This window comes from Pelodiscus sinensis, chromosome 18 (assembly GCF_052426305.1).
Source record: "Pelodiscus sinensis isolate ZL-2025 chromosome 18, ASM5242630v1, whole genome shotgun sequence".
In the NCBI taxonomy this organism is placed as follows: Eukaryota; Metazoa; Chordata; order Testudines; family Trionychidae; genus Pelodiscus; species Pelodiscus sinensis.
Genome location: NC_143069.1, coordinates 35723108 through 35747352, shown reverse-complemented (window position 1 = coordinate 35747352; position 24245 = coordinate 35723108). Strand labels below are relative to the sequence as shown.

Below are 24245 nucleotides of genomic sequence, written 5' to 3'. Positions count from 1 at the left end.
AGTCAGCGACCATTACCCTGTGGAGGTGAACCTGCGCCTGGCCGGGCCAGCACCTCATGGACTGTGAACAGCCCCCGGACCAGGACCTGCCTCACCCCCATGGCCAGCGACTCCACGTGCATGCCTGTCAATCCCCCAGCAGGGCCCAGCCCCACCCCCTGCACAGGGACAGCTGTGGCTCTGGCCTGCAGCACGCACCACGTGGTTAAGGCCAATGCTTTTATTCCTGGGGAAAAGGGGGGGCAGAGGGGCTCAGGCGGCATGCAGGGCTCGCCACTTGTCCAGGGGCCCCCGGCTGGGGATGTACTTGACCCCACAGCCATCCGGCAGCAGTCGCTTCTCAGCCACCATCTCCTCAAACTCATCCGCGTTGAACTTGGTGAAGCCCCATTTCTTAGAGATGTGGATCTAGGGAGGCAGGAGAAGCAGTTACTGGGGAGCAGCCAGTGTCCCCTCCCTTTTGCCATCCACGCGTGGAATAAATGTTGTTCTGTGCACTGAGACGTATGTGGATGGGCATCACCAGGAGGAACATGTGGGCACCCTGGTAATCAGCTGGGCAGCACCAAATGCTCCTGAGCGGCCACCCACAGGCTCAGCTTATGGGCAACATGCGTGTCAGCCATGCAGGTCACCCCATTGCACCCCTGCAGTCCCTCAGTATTACCCCACCCCTGCTGCTGGTGTCCCCGAGGTCCCTTAAGGTGCACCAGATGGTTCATGGAGCACGTACACAACCAGGGGGGGTGCTGTGCGCAGCCATTGCACACCAGGCCTCCACTGCAGGCAGGCTGGTCGGCTTAACTGGCTGCAGGGAGGAGGGGAGACCATTTGCCCACCCCATGCTCCCAGAATTGCCCTAGGGCCGTATTGGAGCCAATGCCCACTGGAGGGACAGGCTTCCAGGCCCAATCCCATGCTGCCCCCCAGGCAACTTGTCCTCCATCCTGTGGCGGGGTAAGAGCCAGCGCCCCATTGCACAATCCCCAAGGAGGCCTAGCAGAGGATACTCCCCCTGCCCTGTTACCTTCTGGCGCCCAGGGAACTTGAACTTGGCCCTGCGCAGGGCTTCCACCACATGCTCCTTGTTCTGGGCCTTGGTGCGGATGGACATGATGACCTGGCCAATGTGCACCCGGGCTACCGTGCCCTGGGGCTTGCCGAAGGCACCACGCATCCCGGTCTGCAACCTGTTGGGAAGCATGGGTAAGTCTAGCCCCTCAAGGCCCCTCCCGCCCCGAGGCAGCTGCATTGTCCACACCTGTCAGCACCCGCACAGGACAACATCTTGTTGATGCGGATGACGTGGAAGGGGTGCAGGCGCACGCGGATGTGGAACCCGTCCTTCCCACAGCTCTTCACCATGTACTTGTTGGCGCAGATGCGGGCAGCCTCCAGTGCTGGGGATGGTGGAGACAGGGACACAAGGTTTCCTGGGGAAGAGCTGCCTCCAACCAGGAGCCCCTCAACTGGCATCTTCCTTACAGATACATTTCCTCCCCCACCTAGCATGCCACCTTCCACTCAGCCCCAGCTCATCTCCAGTCCAGTTCCCCCACATCTACACCCAGCTGAGACCTGTCCCCCCAGATCCCAACACCTTTCCCTCCGCACCTTCGGAGGAGAGCTGCTCGTACTCATCTGACACCATATGGCCGCAGAGCGGGAACTCATCCACCTTCGCCTTCTTCCGGCCCAGGTCGAAGATGCGGATCTTGGCATCTGGAAGAAGTAGGGAGGGAGCAGTGTCAGTGAGGGGGAGCAGGGCCCAGCCCCGCCATCACCCAGGCCCCCCCCCCCCCACCATCTCCTGCCTGACTCCCCAGAGATCCTTGCCCCCCAGCAGGTGGCAAGCCCTAGAACCCCCAGGCCCAGATCTGCTGCCAAGACCCTTCCCCACCCACCCCCTGCCACAGGACTCACCAGGGACGCCCCTGCAGAAGCGGGACTTGGGGTAGGGCTTGTTCTTGCAGTACCGGTAGCTGCGGGACAAGCAGTCAGTCCAGCTGCAACTCCCCAATCCTATACCTCCCCCCAACCCCCCGCCAGGTCCCCACCTCCCCCCTGGACCCCCCCGCCAGGTCCCCACCTCCCCCCCAACCCCCACCAGGCACCTCCCCCCGCCAAGCACCTCCCTCCAACCCCCCACCAGGTCCCCACCTCCCCCCCAGTGCCCCCCCAAACCCCACCAAGCACCTCCCCTCGGTCCCCCCGCCAGGCACCTCCCCCCAACCCCCCCCAGGTTCCCCCCCCCCCGCCAGGCACCTCCCCCCAACCCCCCCCAGGTTCCCCCCCCCCGCCAGGCACCTCCCCCCAACCCCCCAGGTTCCCCCCCCCCGCCAGGCACCTCCCCCAACCCCCCCAGGTTCCCCCCCCCCAGGCACCTCCCCCCAACCCCGCCAGGTCCCCACCTCCCCCCCCCGGTCCCTCCCGCCAGGCACCTCCCCCCCAACCCCCCGCCAGGTCCCCACCTCCCCCCCAACCCCCCGCCAGGTCCCCAACCCCCCCCGGTTCCCCCCCCGCCAGGCACCTCCCCCCCAACCCCCCCCGGGTCCCCCCCCCGCCAGGCAGGCACCTCCCCCCAAGCCCCCCGGTTCCCCCCCCCGCCAGGCAGGCACCTCCCCCCAAGCCCCCCGGTTCCCCCCCCCGCCAGGCAGGCACCTCCCCCCAAGCCCCCCGGTTCCCCCCCCCGCCAGGCAGGCACCTCCCCCAACCCCCCCCGGTTCCCCCCCCCGCCAGGCAGGCACCTCCCCCCAACCCCCCCCGGTTCCCCCCCCGCCAGGCAGGCACCTCCCCCACAACCCCCCCCCGCTTCCCCCCCCGCCAGGCACCTCCCCCACAACCCCCCCCCCCCGCTTCCCCCCCCGCCAGGCACCTCCCCCCACCCCCCCAGGTTCCCCCCCCGCCAGGCCCCTCCCCCCACTCACCAGCGCGCGGGGCGGCGGCCCATGGCGGCGGCTGGCGGGGGGGCTGGAAGAGACAGAGAGCGGTTAGCGCGGGAGCGGGGGGATTAGCGCGCGCGGGGCATTGTGGGACCCCCGCGGGACAGGCCCCAGCAAGGCCGCACGCTCACCTGGCCGCGCGGCGAAAAGACACGACCGCGCCTGCGCGCCGCTTAAGTAGCCCGGCCCCGTCCGCACCGCGCGCCGCTCTAGGCCCCGCTTCCGGCATAGAGCGGCAGCGCCCGCCAATGGCCGCGGCGCTCCGGGTCTCTCGCGCATGCGCTCCCTCGCCCAGCCCGCGCCATGGCTCCCCCGCTAGCTCTAGCTTCCTGCGCAAAGAGACAGGCGCATGCGCCTAGCCGACACCAGGCCTCCGCGCTTGTGGAGATGTGTGTGTGGGGGGGTCGTCGCGCAGGCGCACAGCTCTCACTCCACGCCCTGTTGGACGACGTCTGCGCATGCTCTTCCCGCCGTCCTCGCCACGCCCACCCACGCTTTCGGGAAATGTCCGGGTGCTGATTGGACTGGAAGGGGCGCAAGGGCGCCACCTGCTGGCCTGTTGGGGCGTTTGCAGGCGGCGCAGGAAGGGCCGGACGCACGTGCCTGGGGGAGGGCGAGCGGCTCGGGGCAGAGACCAGCTGCAGGATCGGGGCCAGGCAGGTGTGGGGGTCCCCTCGCCATGTGACTGGCTGCCAGCTCCAGACCCCAGGCTTAGCCCAGCGGGTACCAGCGACAGAGGGAGGGCAGGAGAGCTGGGCTTCTAGGAGAGAGCTCGAAATCCAGCCCCCAGTGACAGGGGTTTGGAGCAGCTGCCCAGGGGGACTTTTCAGCTTAGAAAAGAGGGGAGATGATAGAACTCTACGAAATCGTGTCGGGGGAGAAAGTGACTAAAGAGTTATTTACCCGGTTCTGTAACACGTGTCACTGCACAATGGCTCTCTCCCTTCCACACTGTAGGGACACAGAGTTCCTAGGGCTCGGGGCGTAACTGCCTGCGGGTTTGCAGGCTCTTTAGCCACTGAAAGAGCCTGAAGGATAAACTTACCCCTGTTGTGACCTGGATGTTAAGTCTGGTCTTTGTAAAGAGGTACGTGCTTGAACACAGGTACACAAAAGGAGGGGACAGGTAGTTGTCAGTATGACCCCTGCTGTGACCTGGATGTTAAAGTCTGGTCTTTGTAAAGAGGTACGTGCTTGAACACAGGTACACAAAAGGAGGGGACAGGTAGTTGTCAGTATGACCCCTGCTGTGACCTGGATGTTAAGTCTGGTCTTTGTAAAGAGGTACGTGCTTGAACACAGGTACACAAAAGGAGGGGACAGGTGAAACTGGTTTGAACCTGTTGTAAGGCCTGCAAAAGGACTGTGAGGGGACAAATGATGATTGGAGGGAATTTGGTGCAAAGGGGCATGACCTGTATATGCAATTGTAAGTGGTCAGTAAAAGGGGGGTAATTACCATGTAAGAAAGTACAAAAGACCTTGCCTTTTGTTTGGGCAGTTGTAGAAACTTTGCAGAAACTTTTTTTTCTCCTGAGTACCCTGGAGGTTTTTGCCCTGGAACACATTCCTGAATAAAGCTGGTTGCTTAAGAAGGGTGTCTGGAATTGATTTGGTAGGGGTTTTGGGCCCCCATCCGAACCCTCGGATTAAATTCTCCGTCAAGCCTCACACAGTAATATTCTTATTCTCTATTTATTGACAATTCCCAAACAAGCAGAATACACATGCTCACCAACCCTGATACAGGCAGGCAGACTTCCCCTTTTGGCCCAGCAAAGTCAGTCTCTGCATCGTAGCTGTGGCACGTCCTCATGCAAAGAAATCCTGGCAGCTCTCGTCTTAGGTGGTGTTTTGGAAGTGAGTTCTTCCAGGTCTTCCCTCCTTCTTCTTGGTGTTCTTTTCCTCCTTCCCTTTTGCTTCTTTCTTCTCCTTTTCCCTCTGTTCTTTTGCTTGCTGGTCTCCTTGGACCCCAGTTTGTACAGCGAAACTTCCTGCTTAGCTAGACCACCATTTTTTGACTAACCAATCATAACATACTGTAGCAGCTTCAGAGGGGGAGCCAAGTGAGCCTGTAACAGGAAAAACTGGAAAAACAACCAATGGTCTGGTAGCCCTTTATGGACTAACAAAATAGGTAGATGGCATCATGAGCTTTCGTGGGCACAGCCCACTTCTTCCGATGACCAGAGTGTTGGATGTGCAGACCCAAGAATACATGTGGGAAGGAGGGTGGGGGCAAGAAACTTATCTACGCACTGCCTCTTCCCCCCCCCTCCAATTTTTCCCTCTTCTCTCCCCCCCCACCCCCCGAATTTATTCTTGGGTCTGCACACCCAACACTCCGGTCATCTGAAGAAGCGGGCTGTGCCCACGAAAGCTCATGATGCCTTCTACTTGTTTTGTTAGTCTTTATACTGAAACAGAATCACCTCACCAATCAGACCCCACCACCTTAGTTGATTTACACCTAGCAAAATGAATTATCCAGCAGACAGAAACAGTTAAAATCAGACAGAGATCACACAGACAGACAATAGGAAAGGGAGAACAATGATCATAGAATGCGGATTCCACAACCCCAGCTATTGGTAGAGTTTCTTGCCACATGAAATTCTGTTACTTAAGTTTTCTTTACCCGTCTTGAGATCTGTTTGTGCATCTGGTGACTGGGGGGGCCGTTAGGACAGGATCCCCTCCTCACAGTAGTGTCACCGTATTTTAATGCCATTTAGATGGAAGGTGAGGATGTGACGCCAGGCGTTCCAGCTAATGGCTGCTGCTCTTCAGTCTGGCTGCAGAGGAAGGCTTTAGTTCAGGCCTTTCACTGTGGCTAGAGAAAAACCATCTTGTTACACAAGAACTAAGGGTCACAGAGGCTACATCTGCACTGCAGCCTTTTGTGAGCAGAGCCAATGCAAATGAAGCGCTCATTAGCATTTGTCGCACTGTCATTTGCATATTCTCTGCCGATGCTTTTTGTGCAAGAGGTTTTTGCACAAAAACAAGCAGTGTAGATGGGGCCATTTTGTACGGACAAGCCCTTTTGCACAATATCCCTTATGCCTCAAAAAGAAGGTGTACAGGGGCTTGCCCAAAAGGGGGTTTTGCACAAAACAGCCCTGTCTACACTGCTTGTTTTTGCGCAAGAAAATGACAGCGTGACAAATGCTAAAGAGCGCTGCATTTGCATTGTCTCTGTCTACAAAAGGCTGCAGTGCAGACGTAGCCTGAATGAAATGAATAGGCAGCAGCAGGGGCGGACTGGCCTGGCGGGATACTGGGAATTTCCCGCTGGGCTGTTGGCCAGGCTGGCTGGCAGCTGCTGGAGAAGGGGGATAAACCTGGCAAGTCGCTCCTGGGAGTGGCTGCCGGAGTTCTGGCTCTGCGCGGCCCTTTCTCCCCCTGCTCCTCCCCACTCCTCCGGGTGCCACGCTAGGGGGGCACCAGGCTGGGGTGGGACCAGAGAGCCACGCTACTCTTGGGTCCTGGAGCTGCCGGCTGGTGAAGTGCTGCTGCGGCTGAGCTGCTCTCTCCAGACTGCAGCTGAAGCAGCCAGCTGGGCGGGAGGAGCAGTGGCTTTCAAGGTATGTCCCTCCAGTGCTTGGCGCGGGGGGGGGGGGGAATTTGATTGGGGGAGTGCTCCCTCTGGCACGGGGGGTGCCTTGCTCTGGGGGAGGAGGGGTGAGTGCATGGGGGGCAATGCTCCCCATTCACCTTCAAAGAGGGCCCTTCCGGCACTTAGGGGGGAGCTCCGGCCCCGGCCCCGGCCGTGCGGCGCTTGGAGGGGGGGGCGCCGGCCCTGGGTGCGTGGCGCTTGGGGGGGGGGACACCAGCCCCGGGCGCGCGGCTCTTGGAGGTGGCCCCGCCCCTGGGCGCGCGGCTATGGGGGGCCCCGCCCTCTGGCACCCGGCAGCCTCCAAAGGTTGGGGACCACTGGTCTACAAGATACAAGGTTTCTATGTAAAAAGGCTTAATACAAAGTTTCTCTGTTCTGTAAAAGTTTACAACGTTTCTCTAAAAGGACATAATACCATCCACAGTAACAAATTTGGCCTTTTCCCCCGGGCGCAAAACACCCTTGCTACGCCTCTAGTACAGACCCGCTTACACAGCTGTGCTCTGCATGGCGGGTCTGGGGACTGTTCCTGCTAATGGGAGCCAAAGCTGGTGCGGGGACTTCAGTAAAATTAGCACCGCGTGGGCCAGCTCCAGGCCCGGCACGTGGTCTGGAGCCTTGGAAGCAGCTGAGGCCAGGACTGCTGGGACTGCTGGACCCCGATCACAGACTCCAGCCCCGCAAACTGGAAGGCAGAAGGTGGGGGAGGGGGAGGGGTGGGAGAGAAAGGGGCTTGTGCTGAGGGGAGGGGGACAAGTCAGGAGAAGAAAGGGGAAGGCACCAAGGACAGGGAGGAGGAGAGAAATGCCAGGGGGCCAAGTGGAGACAATGAGGAAAAAGGCAGGAGGGGAGATGTCAGTGGGAGGGGAGACAGGGTGATTCTGGGAAAGGAGAGGATAAGGGCATTGGGGGCTAAAGGGGGAGGTACTGGGAGAAGGCTTGAAAGGAGGGGTGGGCATAAGGAAGACAGGGCTAGAGCAAGGCATGTATCAGGGCACAGGGGCATGAGAGGAATGGGGCAGAGGGTGGTGAGGGAAGGAGGGCACCAGGAGGGTGCAGGGCTAAGGGAAGGTGCAGGTGCCAGGGGATTCTGCGGTGAAGCAGAAGGGCAGACACCTGCAGGGGAGGGACCAGCACCAGAGGAGAGAGGCAGGGCAGGTGTGTAGAGGCAGGAGGTGTTAGGAGAGGGGATGAGGAGGGGTAGCTCACATGATCAGAGTGGGGCTACTGGAGGAGTGGGCACAGGAGGGAAGAGAAGGGCTGGTGCAGGGGGGCAGGTCCCAGGAGGGCTGAGGGCAGTGAGAAGGGCAGGAGTAAGGACAGCAGTGGAGGGTGAGGGGTTGGGGGGGCAGCAGGCACCAGGGGAGCTGATGGTGCAAGGGGAGGAGACATGGCAGCAGAGGGAAAAGGTCGAGGTTTATTAGATATCCTGTGAGAGGGCTTTTTCAAAGCTGAAGTATATTCTGAACAAATTGCGAAATTGCCTTACAGTCACATCTTGAATCCTTCATGTTAATGTCATGCAAGGAGGACTTACTCTCTGAAATAAATAATGAGGACATTATGAAAACTTAGCGTCGAAGAGTAAATTTAAAAAAAATTCTTTGATGTGAAAAAGTGGGCTGTTCTCACAAGGCCAGCTCTTTGTTTAATAAATGAATTTTAGATGCAAAATGTTTTTGGATGCTTTTTTGTTATGTGTCCTTCACATTTAAGGTAGTTTTAGTTCATACAAAAATTAAATGCTGGTTTTGTTTATTTTAAATAGAATTTCCTTCCAGACAGAAGTAGATGCAAATCATATGTTGAAAAAAAAAGGAGCCACCACTTAGCAAATAATACATGGGGTAAAACCTGTCTCTTATGTGTTCCTATTACACACCATTTTGTAATGTAATCAGTTTCTTAATTTTTACATTTTTATTCTATGTAAGTTACACAATTATTTGGGCATTTATTTAGTTGGTACCTGTACTGAGTGTATTCTCCTGGTTAGTAAATAGAAGCCCCAAATTTGGCATAAAGTTTATATTTAGTTGTAAATCAACATATTTTAAAGGTTGCTAATCAATAAGACTCAACCATCCTTTAGGAAAAGATTTTAAAAGTATAATTTACATGATTAATTGCTCATTTAAACCAAGGTTTTCGGCTTGCCGGCTTAAATCATGATTAAAATTAGAGATTTAAATCAAAGCTATTTAAGTCAATCCACCCTGCTTCAGAGACTGTTTGGTCCGTCCCTGAAGGAGAAAGCACAGGGCTGTGCTCATGGAATAGGTCCTAGGCTAGTCAGGTTTTGTTGTCTGGTGCCTGTCTTGTTCTGGACAGTTGAGCTGGGGAGTTGAAAGAAAAGTTCTCTTAATCCCTTTGAACTGTCTCATTGTATAGTGAGGCTGATTCTTGTCCATGGGAACACCAAGAGTTGGACAGCTTGGCTGCATCTAGACTGGCATGATTTTCCGCAAATACTTTTAACGGAAAAGTTTTTCCATTAAAAGTATTTGTGCAAGAGAGCGTCTATACTGGCATGTGCCTTTGCGCAAAAGATTTGCTTTTGTGCACAAGCATCCGTGCCAGTTTAGATGCTCTCTTGTGCAAGAAAGCTCCGGTGGCCATTTTAGCCATCGGGCTTTCTTGTGCAAGAAATTAACATGGCAGTCTACACTGGCTCTCTTGCGTAAGAATACTTGCGCAAGAGGGCTTATCCCTGAGCGGGAGCGTCGGAGTATTTGCGCAAGAACCACTGATTTTGTACATTACAAAGTCAGTGTTCTTGCGCAAATACTCGCGGCCAGTGTAGACAGTCGGCAAGATTTTGCACAAAAGCGGACACTTTTGTGCAAAATCATGCCAGTCTAGACGCAGCCCTTGTGTGTTGGGGTTGGAGTCTAAGTGATTATAAGGCTGCTAATAATAAAATCCCTTTGCAGATGAGGAGTGGGACCGGGACTCCGGCACTAGGTGATGTGAACAGCTGCCTGCTTTGGACGTCTTTAGCTGTGGATGAACCTGCTCTCCCAGTGTCCTCACATGGGGAATCCCTGGTGCTCTCCTAGGAGATGAAAATGCTCCAGGGTTTGGGCTCCCCCCCGGAGCGCATGCCCCACCCCCCAAGTAGCTGCACAAGCTGCATTTGCACGTGCACCCTACCTGGATAAAAAATGGGGGGAGGGCGGACAGAATATTTTTTGCTTGGGGCGGCAAAAAAGCCAGCTCCTGGATGCAGGGAAAAGGGGAGGGGCATGCAGGGGTGACGTCATGGGGAGGGCCGTTCTCAACCCATTTCCCAGGCCTATTTTGATTGCCAGTCTGCCCCTGGGCAGCAGGTTTAAAACAAACCAAAGGCAGCATTCCTTTATACAGTGCTGTCATTTGTGGAACTCCTTGCCAGAGGATGTGAAGATCAGGGCTGTAACAGGGTTCAAAAAAGAGCTCAATAAATCCATGGAGGACAGGTCCATTGATGACTCTTAGCCAGGATGGGCTGGGATGGTGTCCCCAGCCTCTGTCAAAGAATGGGGATGGCAGATGGGGACGGGATCTCTGCTGATTCCCTGTTCTGTCTCTCGGGCACCTGGAATGGGCCGGGCCACAGACACGACACTGGGCTAGATGGACCCTTGGCCTGACCCAGTCTGACCCTGCTCATGTTCTGCTGCTGTGGTTAATTTGCATATTGAACAGGTATTGCACCAGTTCCACCCCTCCATACCCACCCTGGTGTGGCAACTCATCTGCATGTCGTTAGCCTGCCTTGTTTGCGGGGCCACACCCACCTGTCCACGGGCGGCACAGCCACATGAACAAGCGCCATTGCCCACGGGCTGCACGGATACGTGTGTCGGACATGGTGAGCCATGGGCAACATGGCCACGTGCACAAGCGCCATTGCCCACGGGCTGCACGGCTACGTGTGTCGGACATGGTGAGCCATGGGCAACATGGCCACGTGCACCAGCGCCATTGCCCACGGGCTGCACGGATACGTGTGTCGGACATGGTGAGCCATGGGTGGTACAGCCACGTGCACCAGCGCTATTGCCCACGGGCTGCACGGATATGTGTGTCGGACATGGTGAGCCATGGGTGGTACAGCCACGTGCACCAGCGCTATTGCCCACGGGCAACACGGCTATGTGTGTCGGACATGGTGAGCCATGGGTGGTACAGCCACGTGCACAAGCGCCATTGCCCACGGGCAACACGGCTATGTGTGTCGGACATGGTGAGCCATGGGTGGTACAGCCACGTGCACCAGCGCTATTGCCCACGGGCTGCACGGATATGTGTGTCGGACATGGTGAGCCATGGGTGGTACAGCCACGTGCACCAGCGCTATTGCCCACGGGCAACACGGCTATGTGTGTCGGACATGGTGAGCCATGGGTGGTACAGCCACGTGCACAAATGCCATTGTCCACGGGCTGCATGGTGTGACGTAGTGGGGGTACCTTGCTAGGGCTGTGGCAACCTCTGCTGTCTGTGACAGGAGTCATTATGCAAAGGGGGCTCCAAACCTGTCTGACCAGCTACCCCCCATGGAGAGGGACAAAGGAAGGGGGATGCTGCCTGGGCTGGGGGCAGGGCTGGAGGAGAGTGAGTTAGTTTTCTGTCTGGGAGCATGGAGGAAGCAGGCTCAGCAACAGGCTGGGGGGTTTAGAAGCCGAGACCCCTCCCCCATATCAAGGGGGGCTGAGGCCTCCTAGGCCTGCCCTGTAACCTGGTGACATCTGTGCTGTATTCTGGAGAGGTAATAAACTCCCTCTGTTCTACCGGCTGATGGAGTCTGTTCGTGCCCTTTCGGGGGTGCAGGAGGCGGGGGACCCCAACGCGCCATCACACATGGATGTGTCGGACATGGTGAGCCACGGGCGGCACAGCCACATGCACAAGCGCCATTGCCCCCGGGCTGCACTGGCAGAGCTGGAGCGGCAGGGTAGGGGTGGCTGGTGCTGGGAGGCGCTAGAGAGGGCACCGGCAGGGCTGGGGGGTGAGGGGCATTAGCAGGGCTGGGGGCCAGCGGCTGGAGGGGTGGGAGAGAGGGGCATTGGCAGGGCTGGGGGAGCCAGTGCAATGACGTGTTGGCTCTGGCGGGTTGCATGGGATTCCTGCTGTCCCGTGCACGTGCATTTCCCTGGGCACTGCACAAGTATCAGGAGCTTTGGCGGGCACATTCCCTTCCTGCGACGAGCGGACAGCTCCGGCTGCCCCTGCCTGTGTTAGTCTCCAGGGTGGGGCCGGGGCTTCCAGGGGCGACTCCCAGCTCAGCTCTGCACTGCGGCCAGGCTCGGGGGGGGGGGGGGGGTGTCAGTACCAGGCGGCACCTTTTGCAGAGGAAGAGGACAAAAGGAGGAGGTGGGGCTGGCTGCTGGGCGAGTCTCCCTGCCTTGGGGTGTAGACAGGGAGGGCCGGGCCCTGGCTTGGGCCTCCCTCTTCCCCTTGGGGCTGCACTGGCTGCTTCTGGTTCCTCTGCTGCCAAGTCTGTTCTGTGCTGTCCGCCCCACGCCCGGCTTGGGGGGTGCAGGGCCCGGCGGCAGCAGGGGTGTGGACGCAGTGTCTGGGGGGAGAGGAAGGAAGGGGGCTTGCAAGAGCCAGGTGGCGGAGGCCATTCCAGGACGCGGAGGGCCTGTGTGCTAACCTGGCTCACTGAAGGGTCTGCCTGGGATTAGTGGGTTCCTGCGAGCAGGGGCCGGTGCGTCTGCAGCTGGGGACAGCGGGGCGATGGCCGTTGTGGAGCTGTGCAAGGAGAGGGGCCTGCCCGTGGGGAACTCGATCGCCCGGCTGGAAGAGAATGATCATGCCGGGGCCTGGACCCTGTCCCAGCTGGGCGCAGCCGGACACCCCCAGGGAGCAGTTCAGTGGCTGCGGAAGGAGAGACGTCAAGAAGCCACCAGTCGGACATGGTGCCCACCAGGCCGCACTTGGCCAGGGCCCACCTCGGCAGAGCTGCGATGGCTGGAGATCGAGCTGCGGCTAAAGGAGTTGGAGGGCCAGGCAGCAGGAGCGGACCACGGGGGGCAGCGAGTGGGGCGGGGCAGGACTGCATGGGACTGATGGCCCAGATGGAACGTGGTGGCCCAGATGCAAGGCGGGGGTGGCAGGTGTCCTACTTTGTAGCCAGAACGTAGCGTTTTAGAACCGTCTCCAAGTCCTGGCTTGAGTCGCGCGTCAGCCCCGTGCTCCTGGCTCTCCCTGGCTCGTGCGCAGACAAGGTCTCGCTGCAGCGCCTGCCAGTGGCAGCGGGTGAACCCTCTGGTTGGAGTCTCTGCAGAATTGCTTGGGGCGAGGGAGGCCCAGATGCTCCAAAGGACTGGAGCGCCTTGGAGAACATCCATGGTGCCCGAGGCCGAATTCAATGAGCAGCATTGGCAGAAGCCCAGAGACCGGCGCTCCCAGCGTGAGACAAACCAGAGAGGAGATGGAGGCCTGACAGCAGCCACCAAAGGGGAACTGGACAGCCCGGCCATTAGCCAGTGGGGGCTGGTTGTTTAGTGTCTGCCCCTAGTGTGACCCCTTTGCACCAGCAGGGGGCGCTGCTGGACAAGCCACAGCACGGGGCTAAGGCAGCAGTTCGGCGGGGCGGGGCGGGGGGGCAGGAATACCAGGGCCCTGGGACATGCCCAGCCTCGCACATGGCTGGAGCGGGGGTGGGGGCGGAAGCAGCCTAGCCAGCCTGGCGTGCCAGGCGCCCTGCCCGGGGGGGGCCAGAGGACAGGTCTCCCCCCAGCCGCCTGGGGTCAGGGTTGGCTGCGAGGAGGCCTGCCCCAGCCAGCCAGGCGCTGCTGCAAGCTGGGGGTTGTGGTTTCCTCCCCGTGGAGGTGGCAGCCACCCCAGGCAGGGGAAGGGTGGGGCTGGGCAGGGACCCAGCTATTTCTGAACCCTGGCGCAATGTGCTGCTGGCTGCAGCTGGCACCAGAGCGCAGGCCGGGAGCAGCCTGCTGGGAGACCACGGAGCGTGGGCCTGTGGAACTCCTTGCCACTGGATGAGTCGGGGGGCACTTGCATTGCAGGCTCCATCTCCCCAGCAGCCCCTCCCCCCATGTGCTCTGCAGCCACAGTCCTGCCCCGTGTTCGCTCTGCCTCCCTCCCCGTGCAGAACTGGGATGTGAATTGCAGTTAGTCGAAGGAATTTCCATCGGCTACCGGACGGGCCGAGAGAGGGACTGCTGGGCCCGGCCCACTGGCTCTTGCTACATTTCAGAGGCACGGCAGCTGGAACCAGGCACAAGGCGGGAAGCAGCTGACTCAGCGCGCCTGGCTCCGTGCTACGCTCCTGCCGCCTCGCGCTCCGTGGGACGGTGCTGGGGGAAGCGGCTTTTAAGCCAGCTCCTGCCCCCCTCCGGTGGAGGCAGCAAGGGGGAGGGAGAAGCTTCTAGTCGACTCTCCAATGAGCAGTCACCTAGTGCGGAACACACTTTGTTCTGCCCCTCGAGGCCTGTCCGAACGCAGGCTGAGCCGGGTGGCGCTGGGCTCTCCCCCGGGCGAGGGCCCCAGCGCCGGCTCCCCTCCCGCCCCAACAGACGGACAGGCAGCGACTGAAGCGGAACCGTTTATTCCCAGCCCCAGCGGGGAGCGGTGGCTGGCGTGCACCAGGAGGCGGGCTGGTTGCGAGGGCGAAGCAGCGCGGGCAGGCGGGCCCGAGGGGCAGCCGGGGGCCAGGGCTACGGCACAGACACGTGGAAGGGGCTGCCGGGGATGTGCTGGTCGCCCCACTTCACCACCAGCACGTAGTCGCCTTTCTCCTTCAGCAGGTAGGAGACGCTGTAGAGCCGGTTCCCCAGGTGTTTCACCACGATCTCCTCGCACGGCGTGCGGGGGCCGTGCACCCCCACCAGCAGCATGTTGTTCCCTGGGGGGATGGGGAGGTCAGGAACTGGACAGGCACAGCCCGAGCCCCCCTCTTCCCTGCGAGCTTCCCCCCGCCCCGGGCCCAGGTGAACCAGGCAGCCTAGCTCTGGGGAGGCCCAGGCCCGGCCCCAGCCCACAGCCCCCACCTGCTTTGCTGCAGTCCACCGTAAAGGAGTTCTTCTGGCCCACGAAGCCCTTGCTGAGGCCAAGCCCCTTGGCCACCACCTTGCTGGCGTCGGAGGCCCCCGGGGGAGGCGCCCCCTGGAGCATGGCCCCCTCTGCCCGCCCGGCCGTCTCCACACACACGGACGACGTCTCGTGCAGGCTGTGGCTGCTCACCAGGCGGGAGCCTGTGGGCGAGAGGGCAGGTGAGAGGGCGTGACCCCCGCTGGGGTTGTGATCCCGACCCCAGGGGGGTGTGCGTGTGTTCCTGCCCCAAGGTGCGCGCACATGTCTGTGCGCGAGTCCGCATCCCTGCGGAGCGTGCGAGGGTGCATGTGCCCACGTGCCAGTCCCTGTGGGGCGTGCGAGGACGCAGGCGAGGGTGCCGGTCCCCGCGGGGCGTGCGAGGGCGCGGGCGAGGGTGCCAGTCCCCGCGGGGCGTGCGAGGGTGCCGGTCCCCGCGGGGCGTGCGAGGGTGCGGGCGCGTGCGAGGGTGCCGGTCCCCGCGGGGCGTGCGAGCGCGTGCGAGGGTGCCGGTCCCCGCGGGGCGTGCGAGGGCGCGGGCGAGGGTGCCGGTCCCCGCGGGGCATGCGAGGGCGCGGGCGAGGGTGCCGGTCCCCGCGGGGCGTGCGAGGGCGCGGGCGCGGGCGAGGGTGCCAGTCCCCGCGGGGCGTGCGAGGGTGCCGGTCCCCGCGGGGCGTGCGAGGGTGCGGGCGCGTGCGAGGGTGCCGGTCCCCGCGGGGCGTGCGAGCGCGTGCGAGGGTGCCGGTCCCCGCGGGGCGTGCGCGCACCCTGTCCAGCCGCACCCCACCTGTGACCTTGGCCTTGAAGGGGCTGCCGGCGATGTGGTGGGGGCCACCATACTTGATGGAGATGAGGTAGCTGCCGGGCGCCATGGGCGTGTAGGTGACCTTGTAGCCCTCGGGGCTCTCGTGACAGTCCATCTGCACCTTGGAGGGGCCATCGATGGTCACAGCCAGTGCCCCGGGGCCCGCGCTGCTGGTGTTCACCACGAACTCCGCCGGGCTGCCTGCCGGGCCAGGGGTGGGGGCGTGTCAAAGGTACTCGTGCCCCAACACCTGCCCCACCGGCCCCCCAGCACCTCCCCACTGCCCTGCAGTCCCCCCCACCCCACAGCCCCTAAACCCTACCCGTGGTGCCCCAGCACCTCCCCACTGGCCCCCCAGCACCTCCCCACTGCCCTGCAGTCCCCCCACCCCACAGCCCCTAAACCCTACCCGTGGTGCCCCAGCACCTCCCCACTCCCCTGCAGTCCCCCCCACCCCACAGCCCCTACACCCTACCCGTGGTGCCCCAGCACCTCCCCACTGGCCCCCCAGCACCTCCCCACAGCCCTGCAGTCCCCCCCACCCCACAGCCCCTACACCCTACCCGTGGTGCCCCAGCACCTCCCCACTGCCCTGCAGTCCCCCCCACCCCACAGCCCCTGCACCCTACCCGTGGTGCCCCAGCACCTCCCCACTGGCCCCCCAGCACCTCCCCACTCCCCTGCAGTCCCCCCACCCCACAGCCCCTACACCCTACCCGTGGTGCCCCAGCACCTCCCCACTGGCCCCCCAGCACCTCCCCACAGCCCTGCAGTCCCCCCCACCCCACAGCCCCTGCACCCTACCCGTGGTGCCCCAACACCTGCCCCACCGGCCCCCCAGCACCTCCCCACTGCCCTGCAGTCCCCCCCACCCCACAGCCCCTGCACCCTACCCGTGGTGCCCCAACACCTGCCCCACCGGCCCCCCAGCACCTCCCCACAGCCCTGCAGTCCCCCCCACCCCACAGCCCCTGCACCCTACCCGTGGTGCCCCAGCACCTCCCCACTGGCCCCCCAGCACCTCCCCACTGCCCTGCAGTCCCCCCCACCCCACAGCCCCTGCACCCTACCCGTGGTGCCCCAACACCTGCCCCACCGGCCCCCCAGCACCTCCCCACTGCCCTGCAGTCCCCCCCACCCCACAGCCCCTGCACCCTACCCGTGGTGCCCCAACACCTGCCCCACCGGCCCCCCAGCACCTCCCCACTGCCCTGCAGTCCCCCCCACCCCACAGCCCCTGCACCCTACCCGTGATGCCCCAACACCTGCCCCACCGGCCCCCCAGCACCTCCCCACAGCCCTGCAGTCCCCCCCACCCCACAGCCCCTGCACCCTACCCGTGGTGCCCCAACACCTGCCCCACCGGCCCCCCAGCACCTCCCCACTGCCCTGCAGTCCCCCCCACCCCACAGCCCCTGCACCCTACCCGTGGTGCCCCAACACCTGCCCCACCGGCCCCCCAGCACCTCCCCACTGCCCTGCAGTCCCCCGCACCCCACAGCCCCTGCACCCTACCCGTGGTGCCCCAACACCTGCCCCACCGGCCCCCCAGCACCTCCCCACTGCCCTGCAGTCCCCCCACCCCACAGCCCCTGCACCCTACCCGTGGTGCCCCAACACCTGCCCCACCGGCCCCCCAGCACCTCCCCACTGCCCTGCAGTCCCCCCCACCCCACAGCCCCTGCACCCTACCCGTGGTGCCCCCCTCCAGTCCGGTGCCGTAGGCAGACACCAGGCCTGGGTCGCCGGCCTGGCCTGGCTCCCCCACGCGGATCTTGAAGGGGCTGCCTGGGATGTGGGAGCCGTTGAACTTGACGTCGATGGAGTAGATGCCGTTCTCCCGCGGGATGAAGCGCACAGCGTATTTATCTGTGGGGCAGCAGCATTAGAGGGTGGGGAGCAGGGGCAGAGGAGGGTTTTGCGGGGCCCAGGGCAGCACAGTCTCACAGGGCCCCCCCTTTGACATGGCGCATGCCCCCCCGTGCTCCCCGCCGGTGGCGGATATAGGGCAGGGCGAGCGGGGCCTGCCCCAGCCTCCTCGGAGCCAGTGGCAGCCTCTTTGAGCAGGGCAGGGGGAGGCTGGGAGCCCGGACGCCCCGGTTCTCCCTGGCTCAGGGAGGGCAGCGGGGGCTGGTGGTTAGAGCCGGGTGAAGGCAGGGAGCCCGGGTTCTCCCTGGGACCTGGGACGGGACTGGGGAGCAGGGGACCGGGGCAGGGGCTGGGCTCTGCCCCCTGCCGGCCCCCCGGGCACCCTCACCTTGGTCGATCTCGGCGAGGTGACACTCCTCCAGCGCCCCCGAGGGGCTGTGCACCTTGGCGTCCAGCGCCCCCGTGGCACCGTTCAGGCTGACTGCAAAGGAAGCTGGCTGGTTGGCCTTGAGGCCTGACTCCTGGAAGCACACAGAGCGTTAGCGGGGGCGGGGCCAGGCCCCCCAGCCCCGGGGCACTTACCTGCCCAGGCCTGGCTGCTCAGAGGGAGAGTGGGGGACGGGGGGGGGGCAGCGGGCAGACTGGGAGGGGCAGAGGGAGGGACAGGGGGACAGCAGGTGCACCGAGAGGGGCAGAGGGGGGGACAGGGGGCAGCAGGCGGACAGAGAGGGGCAGAGGGGGGGACAGGGGGCAGCAGGCGCACCGAGAGGGGCAGAGGGGGGGACAGGGGGACAGCAGGCGCACCGAGAGGGGCAGAGGGGGGCACAGGGGGACAGCAGGCGCACCGAGAGGGGCAGAGGGGGGGGGACAGGGGGCAGCAGGCGCACCGAGAGGGGCAGAGGGGGGGACAGGGGGACAGCAGGCGCACCGAGAGGGGCAGGGGGGGACAGGGGGACAGCCGGCGCACCGAGAGGGGCAGAGGGGGGGGCGGGGGGACAGCAGGCGCACCGAGAGGGGCAGAGGGGGGGGACAGGGGGACAGCCGGCGCACCGAGAGGGGCAGAGGGGGGGACAGGGGGACAGCCGGCGCACCGAGAGGGGCAGAGGGGGGGGGCGGGGGGACAGCCGGCGCACCGAGAGGGGCAGAGGGGGGGACAGGGGGACAGCAGGCGCACCGAGAGGGGCAGAGGGGGGGACGGGGGGACAGCAGGCGCACCGAGAGGGGCAGAGGGGGGGACAGCAGGCGCACCGAGAGGGGCAGAGGGGGGGACAGGGGGACAGCCGGCGCACCGAGAGGGGCAGAGGGGGGGACGGGACAGCCGGCGCACCGAGAGGGGCAGAGGGGGGCGGGGGACAGCAGGCGCACCGAGAGGGGCAGAGGGGGGGGCGGGGGGACAGCAGGCGCACCGAGAGGGGCAGGGGGGGACAGGGGGACAGCCGGCGCACCGAGAGGGGCAGAGGGGGGGACGGGGGGACAGCCGGCGCACCGAGAGGGGCAGAGGGGGGGACGGGGGGACAGCCGGCGCACCGAGAGGGGCAGAGGGGGGGACGGGGGGACAGCCGGCGCACCGAGAGGGGCAGGGGGGGACAGGGGGACAGCAGGCGCACCGAGAGGGGCAGAGGGGGGGACGGGGACAGCAGGCGCACCGAGAGGGGCAGAGGGGGGGACGGGGACAGCAGGCGCACCGAGAGGGGCAGAGGGGGGGACGGGGGGACAGCCGGCGCACCGAGAGGGGCAGAGGGGGGGACAGGGGGACAGCCGGCGCACCGAGAGGGGCAGAGGGGGGGACAGGGGGACAGCCGGCGCACCGAGAGGGGCAGCGGGGGGGGCGGGGGGACAGCAGGCGCACCGAGAGGGGCAGCGGGGGGGACGGGGGGACAGCCGGCGCACCGAGAGGGGCAGAGGGGGGGACGGGGGGACAGCCGGCGCACCGAGAGGGGCAGAGGGGGGGGCGGGGGGACAGCAGGCGCACCGAGAGGGGCAGAGGGGGGGGCGGGGGGACAGCCGGCGCACCGAGAGGGGCAGAGGGGGGGACGGGGGGACAGCCGGCGCACCGAGAGGGGCAGAGGGGGGGGCGGGGGGACAGCAGGCGCACCGAGAGGGGCAGAGGGGGGGGCGGGGGGACAGCCGGCGCACCGAGAGGGGCAGAGGGGGGGGCGGGGCAGCCGGCGCACCGAGAGGGGCAGAGGGGGAGGACAGGGGGCAGCAGGCGCACCGAGAGGGGCAGAGGGGGGGACGGGGGGACAGCAGGCGGACCGAGAGGGGCAGAGGGGGGCGGGGGACAGCAGGCGCACCGAGAGGGGCAGGGGGGGGGGGCGGGGGGACAGCAGGCGCACCGAGAGGGGCAGGGGGGGGGCGGGGGGACAGCAGGCGCACCGAGAGGGGCAGGGGGGGGGCGGGGCAGCAGGCGCACCGAGAGGGGCAGAGGGGGGGACGGGGGGACAGCAGGCGCACCGAGAGGGGCAGAGGGGGGGGGGGGCGGGGCAGCAGGCGCACCAAGAGGGGCAGAGGGGGGGACAGGGGGACAGCAGGCGCACCGAGAGGGGCAGAGGGGGGCGGGGGGACAGCCGGCGCACCGAGAGGGGCAGAGGGGGGGACAGGGGGACAGCAGGCGCACCGAGAGGGGCAGAGGGGGGGGCGGGGGGACAGCCGGCGCACCGAGAGGGGCAGAGGGGGGGACGGGGGAGGAGGAAGCTCACGCTCTCTCTCTAAGCAGCCAAGCCCGGTGTTGTCGTAGGGTCTGTTAAGAGCCTTTAAGAGAGACACCAGAGAAGCCGCGGCGCTGGGGGCAGCTGGGGCGCCCCGTCCTGGGCCGGCACGGGACACAAGACCCCTGAGCCCGGTGGCCCCATCTGCCCCAGCCCCAGGGCGGGGGAGACGTGCCAGAGGGCAGCTGCCGTGAGGGGTGGGGGCGTCTGTGCCCTTCCCCCCGTCCCAGGTGCTGCTGTGGGCGCAGGGCTGTGGCCATGCCAGGGGCCGGGGCCCCCCACAGCAGAGCCCGTGCCGGCAGCCAGGCGATGGGGGCCCAGCGGCTTCTCTGGAGCCTCACCTGAAGGCTGGTAACAGTGAGGCGCCGGGCGTCGTGGCAGGGGGCCGTGGCCGGCACCACGAAGGGGCTCTCAGGGACGTGCTCCTCGTTGAACTTCACCGACACCTCGTAGTCGCCTGAGGGAGAGGGGGGTTAGCCCCGCCCTCCGCTGACCGCCCAGCCCTTGCCCCCCTCTGCCCCCCACCCACTGTACCAGCCCTTAGCCCCCTCCCGCTGGCCTCCCTGTCCCAGCCCGTGGCCCCCTGACCATCCCTCTCACCGCCCCAACCAGCCCCTGGCCCGTACCGGGCTCCTGGACCACGTAGGCCACGCCGCAGGAGCCGTCCTTCCTGTCCTCAAAGGCGATCTCAGCCTTGCTGGGCCCCTCGACCGCGATGGAGAGGCCTCCGGCGCCCGCCTCCCGTGTCCAGATGCTGAACTCGGCTGGGGAGGGGAGGGTACCGTGACCGAAGCTGCTGCACAGCCCCCCCCCCCCGTGGCCCCTTGGCCACGCCCACCCACATGGACTAAGTGGTACGTGCGGCTGGGCACTGCCAGCATGAAAAGCCCGAGCTGGGCTCCTCTGAGCAGCAGCCCCCGTGCCCCCCCCACCCAGCGTCCCTTCCCTGGCCCGCCCAGGGCCTCGCCCAAAGCCGGCAGGCCCCCACGAGACTGACGCTCGCCTCTGCCAGGAGCCGGGCCCGATTCCTTAGCTCCCTGCGGCCCACAGCCCAGCTGTGAATGGAGGGGCTGGGCTGTTTGGGGGGGGGGGGGGTTTCCAGAGCCTGCCAGCCGGGTGAGGAGGGGCTGGGCTGTTGGGGGGGGGGGGGGTTTCAGAGCCTGCCAGCCGGGTGAGGAGGGGCTGGGCTGTTGGGGGGGGGCTGGGCTGTTTGGGGGGGGGGTTTCAGAGCCTGCCAGCCGGGTGAGGAGGGGCTGGGCTGTTTGGGGGGGGGGGTTTCAGAGCCTGCCAGCCGGGTGAGGAGGGGCTGGGCTGTTTGGGGGGGGGGGGTTCAGAGCCTGCCAGCCGGGTGAGGAGGGGCTGGGCTGTTGGGGGGGGGGGGGGGGGTTTCAGAGCCTGCCAGCCGGGTGAGGAGGGGCTGGGCTGTTGGGGGGGGGGGAGGAGCCGGGGTGGGGGGGGCTGGGGGGGGGGGGGGTTTCAGAGCCTGCCAGCCGGGTGAGGAGGGGCTGGGCTGTTGGGGGGGGGGGGGGGGGGGGGTTCCAGAGCCTGCCAGCCGGGTGAGGAGGGGCTGGGCTGTTTGGGGGGGGGGCCGTGGGGGGGGGGGTTCAGAGCCTGCCAGCCGGGTGAGGAGGGGCTGGGCTGTTGGGGGGGGGGGGTTTCAGAGCCTGCCAGCCGGGTGAGGAGGGGCTGGGCTGTTGGGGGGGGGGTTTCAGAGCCTGCCAGCCGGGTGAGGAGGGGCTGGGCTGTTGGGGGGGGGGTTTCAGAGCCTGCCAGCCGGGTGAGGAGGGGCTGGGCTGTTGGGGGGGGGGGTTTCAGAGCCTGCCAGCCGGGTGAGGAGGGGCTGGGCTGTTTGGGGGGGGGGGGGTTTCAGAGCCTGCCAGCCGGGTGAGGAGGGGCTGGGCTGTTGGGGGGGGGGTTCCAGAGCCTGCCAGCCGGGTGAGGAGGGGCTGGGCTGTTGGGGGGGGGGGTTTCAGAGCCTGCCAGCCGGGTGAGGAGGGGCTGCAGTGTTGGGGTTGCGTGAACAACTTCTCACGGGACCCCCAGGCTTGGGCTGTGGGTAGCCCTGCCACAGCAGTTGGCCCTGACTTGCCCATCTCCACGGTGCAGGCGGCAGGACCCCCAGAAGCAGCCGCTGCCGCTGTGATGAAGAACCCCCCCAATGTCACTTCGGGGGGCGGCGGCGGAGAGCAGTCGCGAGGAGTCAGCAGTGACCTCCGGGGCTCGGCAAAGGAGCCAGCGAGGCGGCCAACCCGGGCGGGTGGGCAGGGGCCGGGAAAGGCCCAGCCCTAGAACTGGGCCCCCACCCTCTCGTTCCAGGGGCCAGGGAGCTGTGAATCCAACAGGCCAGTGCACCCAGGTCGCTACCCACACGGGCTGGCGGACGCTGCAGAGGACACACCCAGCCAGCCACGGGGGCAGGGAGGAAGGAAGCAGCTGGCGTTTGCCACGGGAAGCGGCCGGAACTCCAAGGGCCCTGAGCCATGGGGCGACGGGGGGGCGGAGACGCACGCCGTGCCTGGTCGACCGGGAACGCGGCCCACGGGGAGAGTGGTGCCTGAGGACACCACGGGTGTCCACGCCCGACACTGGGACATGGCGGCGGCTGCCTGGAACCAGCCTGGGAACTGGGCAGGAGGAGAAGGGCTGTTCCAGATGCACTGTGCTGTACGACAAGGGAAACCGAGGCAGAGGCCATGCTGCTTTTGTGGCTCAATGCCAAGCGTGCCACGGCCTGGAGAACAATGGCTCTGGGTGCAGGCGAGGTGCTCGCTGGATTCCAGGCGCGTGCCAGGGCTTGTGCGGGTTGATGAGCTGTTTTCTGTAGCTCCGGGCAAGCTCCCGAGACCTAGGAAGCACCTGGCAGGAGCAGCTCCAACCCCTCATCTCTGAGCCGACGCACAAGCGCCCAGTCCTCAGGGACGTGACTGCAGCCAGCAGATCGTCCCCCTCTGCCACCGGCCAGCCCCGGAGCCGGGGACGCTCCTTGTGCTTCAGCCATTCTAGCCCCCCCCACCCTACGACTAACCTGCAGGCTCAGGGCCCAGCTGTGAATGGAGGGGCTGGGCCACTGGGATGGGGGCCTGTTTGGTTTCAGAGCCTCCCCGCCGGGTGAGGGGACTGGGGGGCTGCCTGTGTCCCTCCTTGCTGGCCAGTGGGGCACAGACGAGCGCTGGGGCTGGGGGCAGCCCTGGCCCTAAGCAACTCGCCCTGAGCGGACCCTCACGGCGGCGCCCCCAGAAGCCCCCCCGCTGCCCCCGGCCCTCACACTCCTACCTGGCACACCAGCCTCCGCCCGCTCCAGGCCGGGACCTCCCGCCCGCACTTTGTGGGCGCCGCCCTCGCCCAGAGGCCCCACGGTGAACTGGAAGGGGCTGCCCGGCACGTGCTGCCCCTTGTACTTGACGCTGACCGAATGGACGCCCGTCTCGGTGGGCACGAACCGGACGCAGCACGTGCTGTTCTCCGCCTCCAGCACCTCCGCCGGCAGGCGCTGCCCAGAGGGGCCCGTCACCTGAGCCGTCACGTCTGCCAGGCTGATCTCTGGGGAAAGAGGGGATCAGACACCTCCCAGTGCCCCCAGCTCCCCCACGTCTGCCAGGCTGATCTCTGGGGAAAGAGGGGATCAGACACCTCCCAGTGCCCCCAGCTCCCCCACGTCTGCCAGGCTGATCTCTGGGGGAAAGAGGGGATCAGACACCTCCCAGTGCCCCCAGCTCCCCCACGTCTGCCAGGCTGATCTCTGGGGAAAGAGGGGGTCAGACACCCCCCAGTGCCCCCAGCTCCCCCACGTCTGCCAGGCTGATCTCTGGGGAAAGAGGGGATCAGACACCCCCCAGTACCCCCAGCTCCCCCACGTCTGCCAGGCTGATCTCTGGGGGAAAGAGGGGGTCAGACACCCCCCAGTGCCCCCAGCTCCCCCACGTCTGCCAGGCTGATCTCTGGGGGAAAGAGGGGATCAGACACCCCCCAGTGCCCCCAGCTCCCCCACGTCTGCCAGGCTGATCTCTGGGGAAAAAGGGGGTCAGACACCCCCCAGTGCCCCCAGCTCCCCCACGTCTGCCAGGCTGATCTCTGGGGAAAGAGGGGGTCAGACACCTCCCAGTGCCCCCAGCTCCCCCACGTCTGCCAGGCTGATCTCTGGGGAAAGAGGGGATCAGACACCCCCCAGTGCCCCCAGCTCCCCCACGTCTGCCAGGCTGATCTCTGGGGAAAGAGGGGGTCAGACACCCCCCAGTGCCCCCAGCTCCCCCACGTCTGCCAGGCTG

The 24245-nt window shown here is 65.1% G+C and overlaps 2 protein-coding genes and 1 non-coding gene across 6 annotated transcripts in view; all 3 read right to left on the bottom strand.

Moving 5' to 3' along the window:
- Positions 1-205: 205 nt before the first annotated feature.
- Positions 206-3070, bottom strand: RPL10 (ribosomal protein L10). The gene is made up of 6 exons (XM_089770276.1): positions 2928-3070; positions 1924-1982; positions 1615-1722; positions 1262-1400; positions 1028-1190; positions 206-408 (listed from the first exon to the last, which is right to left on the bottom strand). The coding sequence occupies exons 1-6, from the start codon at positions 2948-2950 to the stop codon at positions 253-255; spliced, it is 648 nt and encodes a 215-aa protein (XP_089626402.1). The 5' UTR covers positions 2951-3070; the 3' UTR covers positions 206-252.
- LOC149523433 (small nucleolar RNA SNORA70) lies at positions 682-814 on the bottom strand. Its single transcript, XR_016347261.1, has one exon. It is a non-coding gene; the product is annotated as a small nucleolar RNA SNORA70 (small nucleolar RNA).
- An 11030-nt stretch (positions 3071-14100) lies between the features above and the next one.
- FLNA (filamin A) overlaps positions 14101-24245 on the bottom strand; it is a 67067-nt gene continuing 56922 nt past the window's right edge. For all 4 annotated transcript variants that reach the window (XM_089770270.1, XM_089770271.1, XM_089770272.1 and 1 more), the window contains 8 exons: positions 23254-23520; positions 20607-20744; positions 20322-20437; positions 17661-17793; positions 17096-17272; positions 15386-15604; positions 14559-14762; positions 14101-14413 (listed from right to left, as the gene is read on the bottom strand). In XM_089770270.1, coding sequence (XP_089626396.1) covers positions 14226-14413; positions 14559-14762; positions 15386-15604; positions 17096-17272; positions 17661-17793; positions 20322-20437; positions 20607-20744; positions 23254-23520 — 1442 coding nt within the window. In that variant the 3' untranslated portion in view covers positions 14101-14225. The remainder of the gene's footprint in view (positions 14414-14558; positions 14763-15385; positions 15605-17095; positions 17273-17660; positions 17794-20321; positions 20438-20606; positions 20745-23253; positions 23521-24245) is intronic.

Excerpts from the sequence above, each read along its gene's own strand:
- RPL10 (XM_089770276.1), bottom strand. The coding sequence starts at position 2,950 with ATGGGCCGCCGCCCCGCGCGCTG. Across the intron at positions 1,723-1,923 it reads CTTCTGCAGGGGCGTCCCTG|ATGCCAAGATCCGCATCTTC; the intron begins GTGAGTCCTGTG and ends TACTTCTTCCAG. Across the intron at positions 1,191-1,261 it reads TCCTGTGCGGGTGCTGACAG|GTTGCAGACCGGGATGCGTG; the intron begins GTGTGGACAATG and ends GCTTCCCAACAG.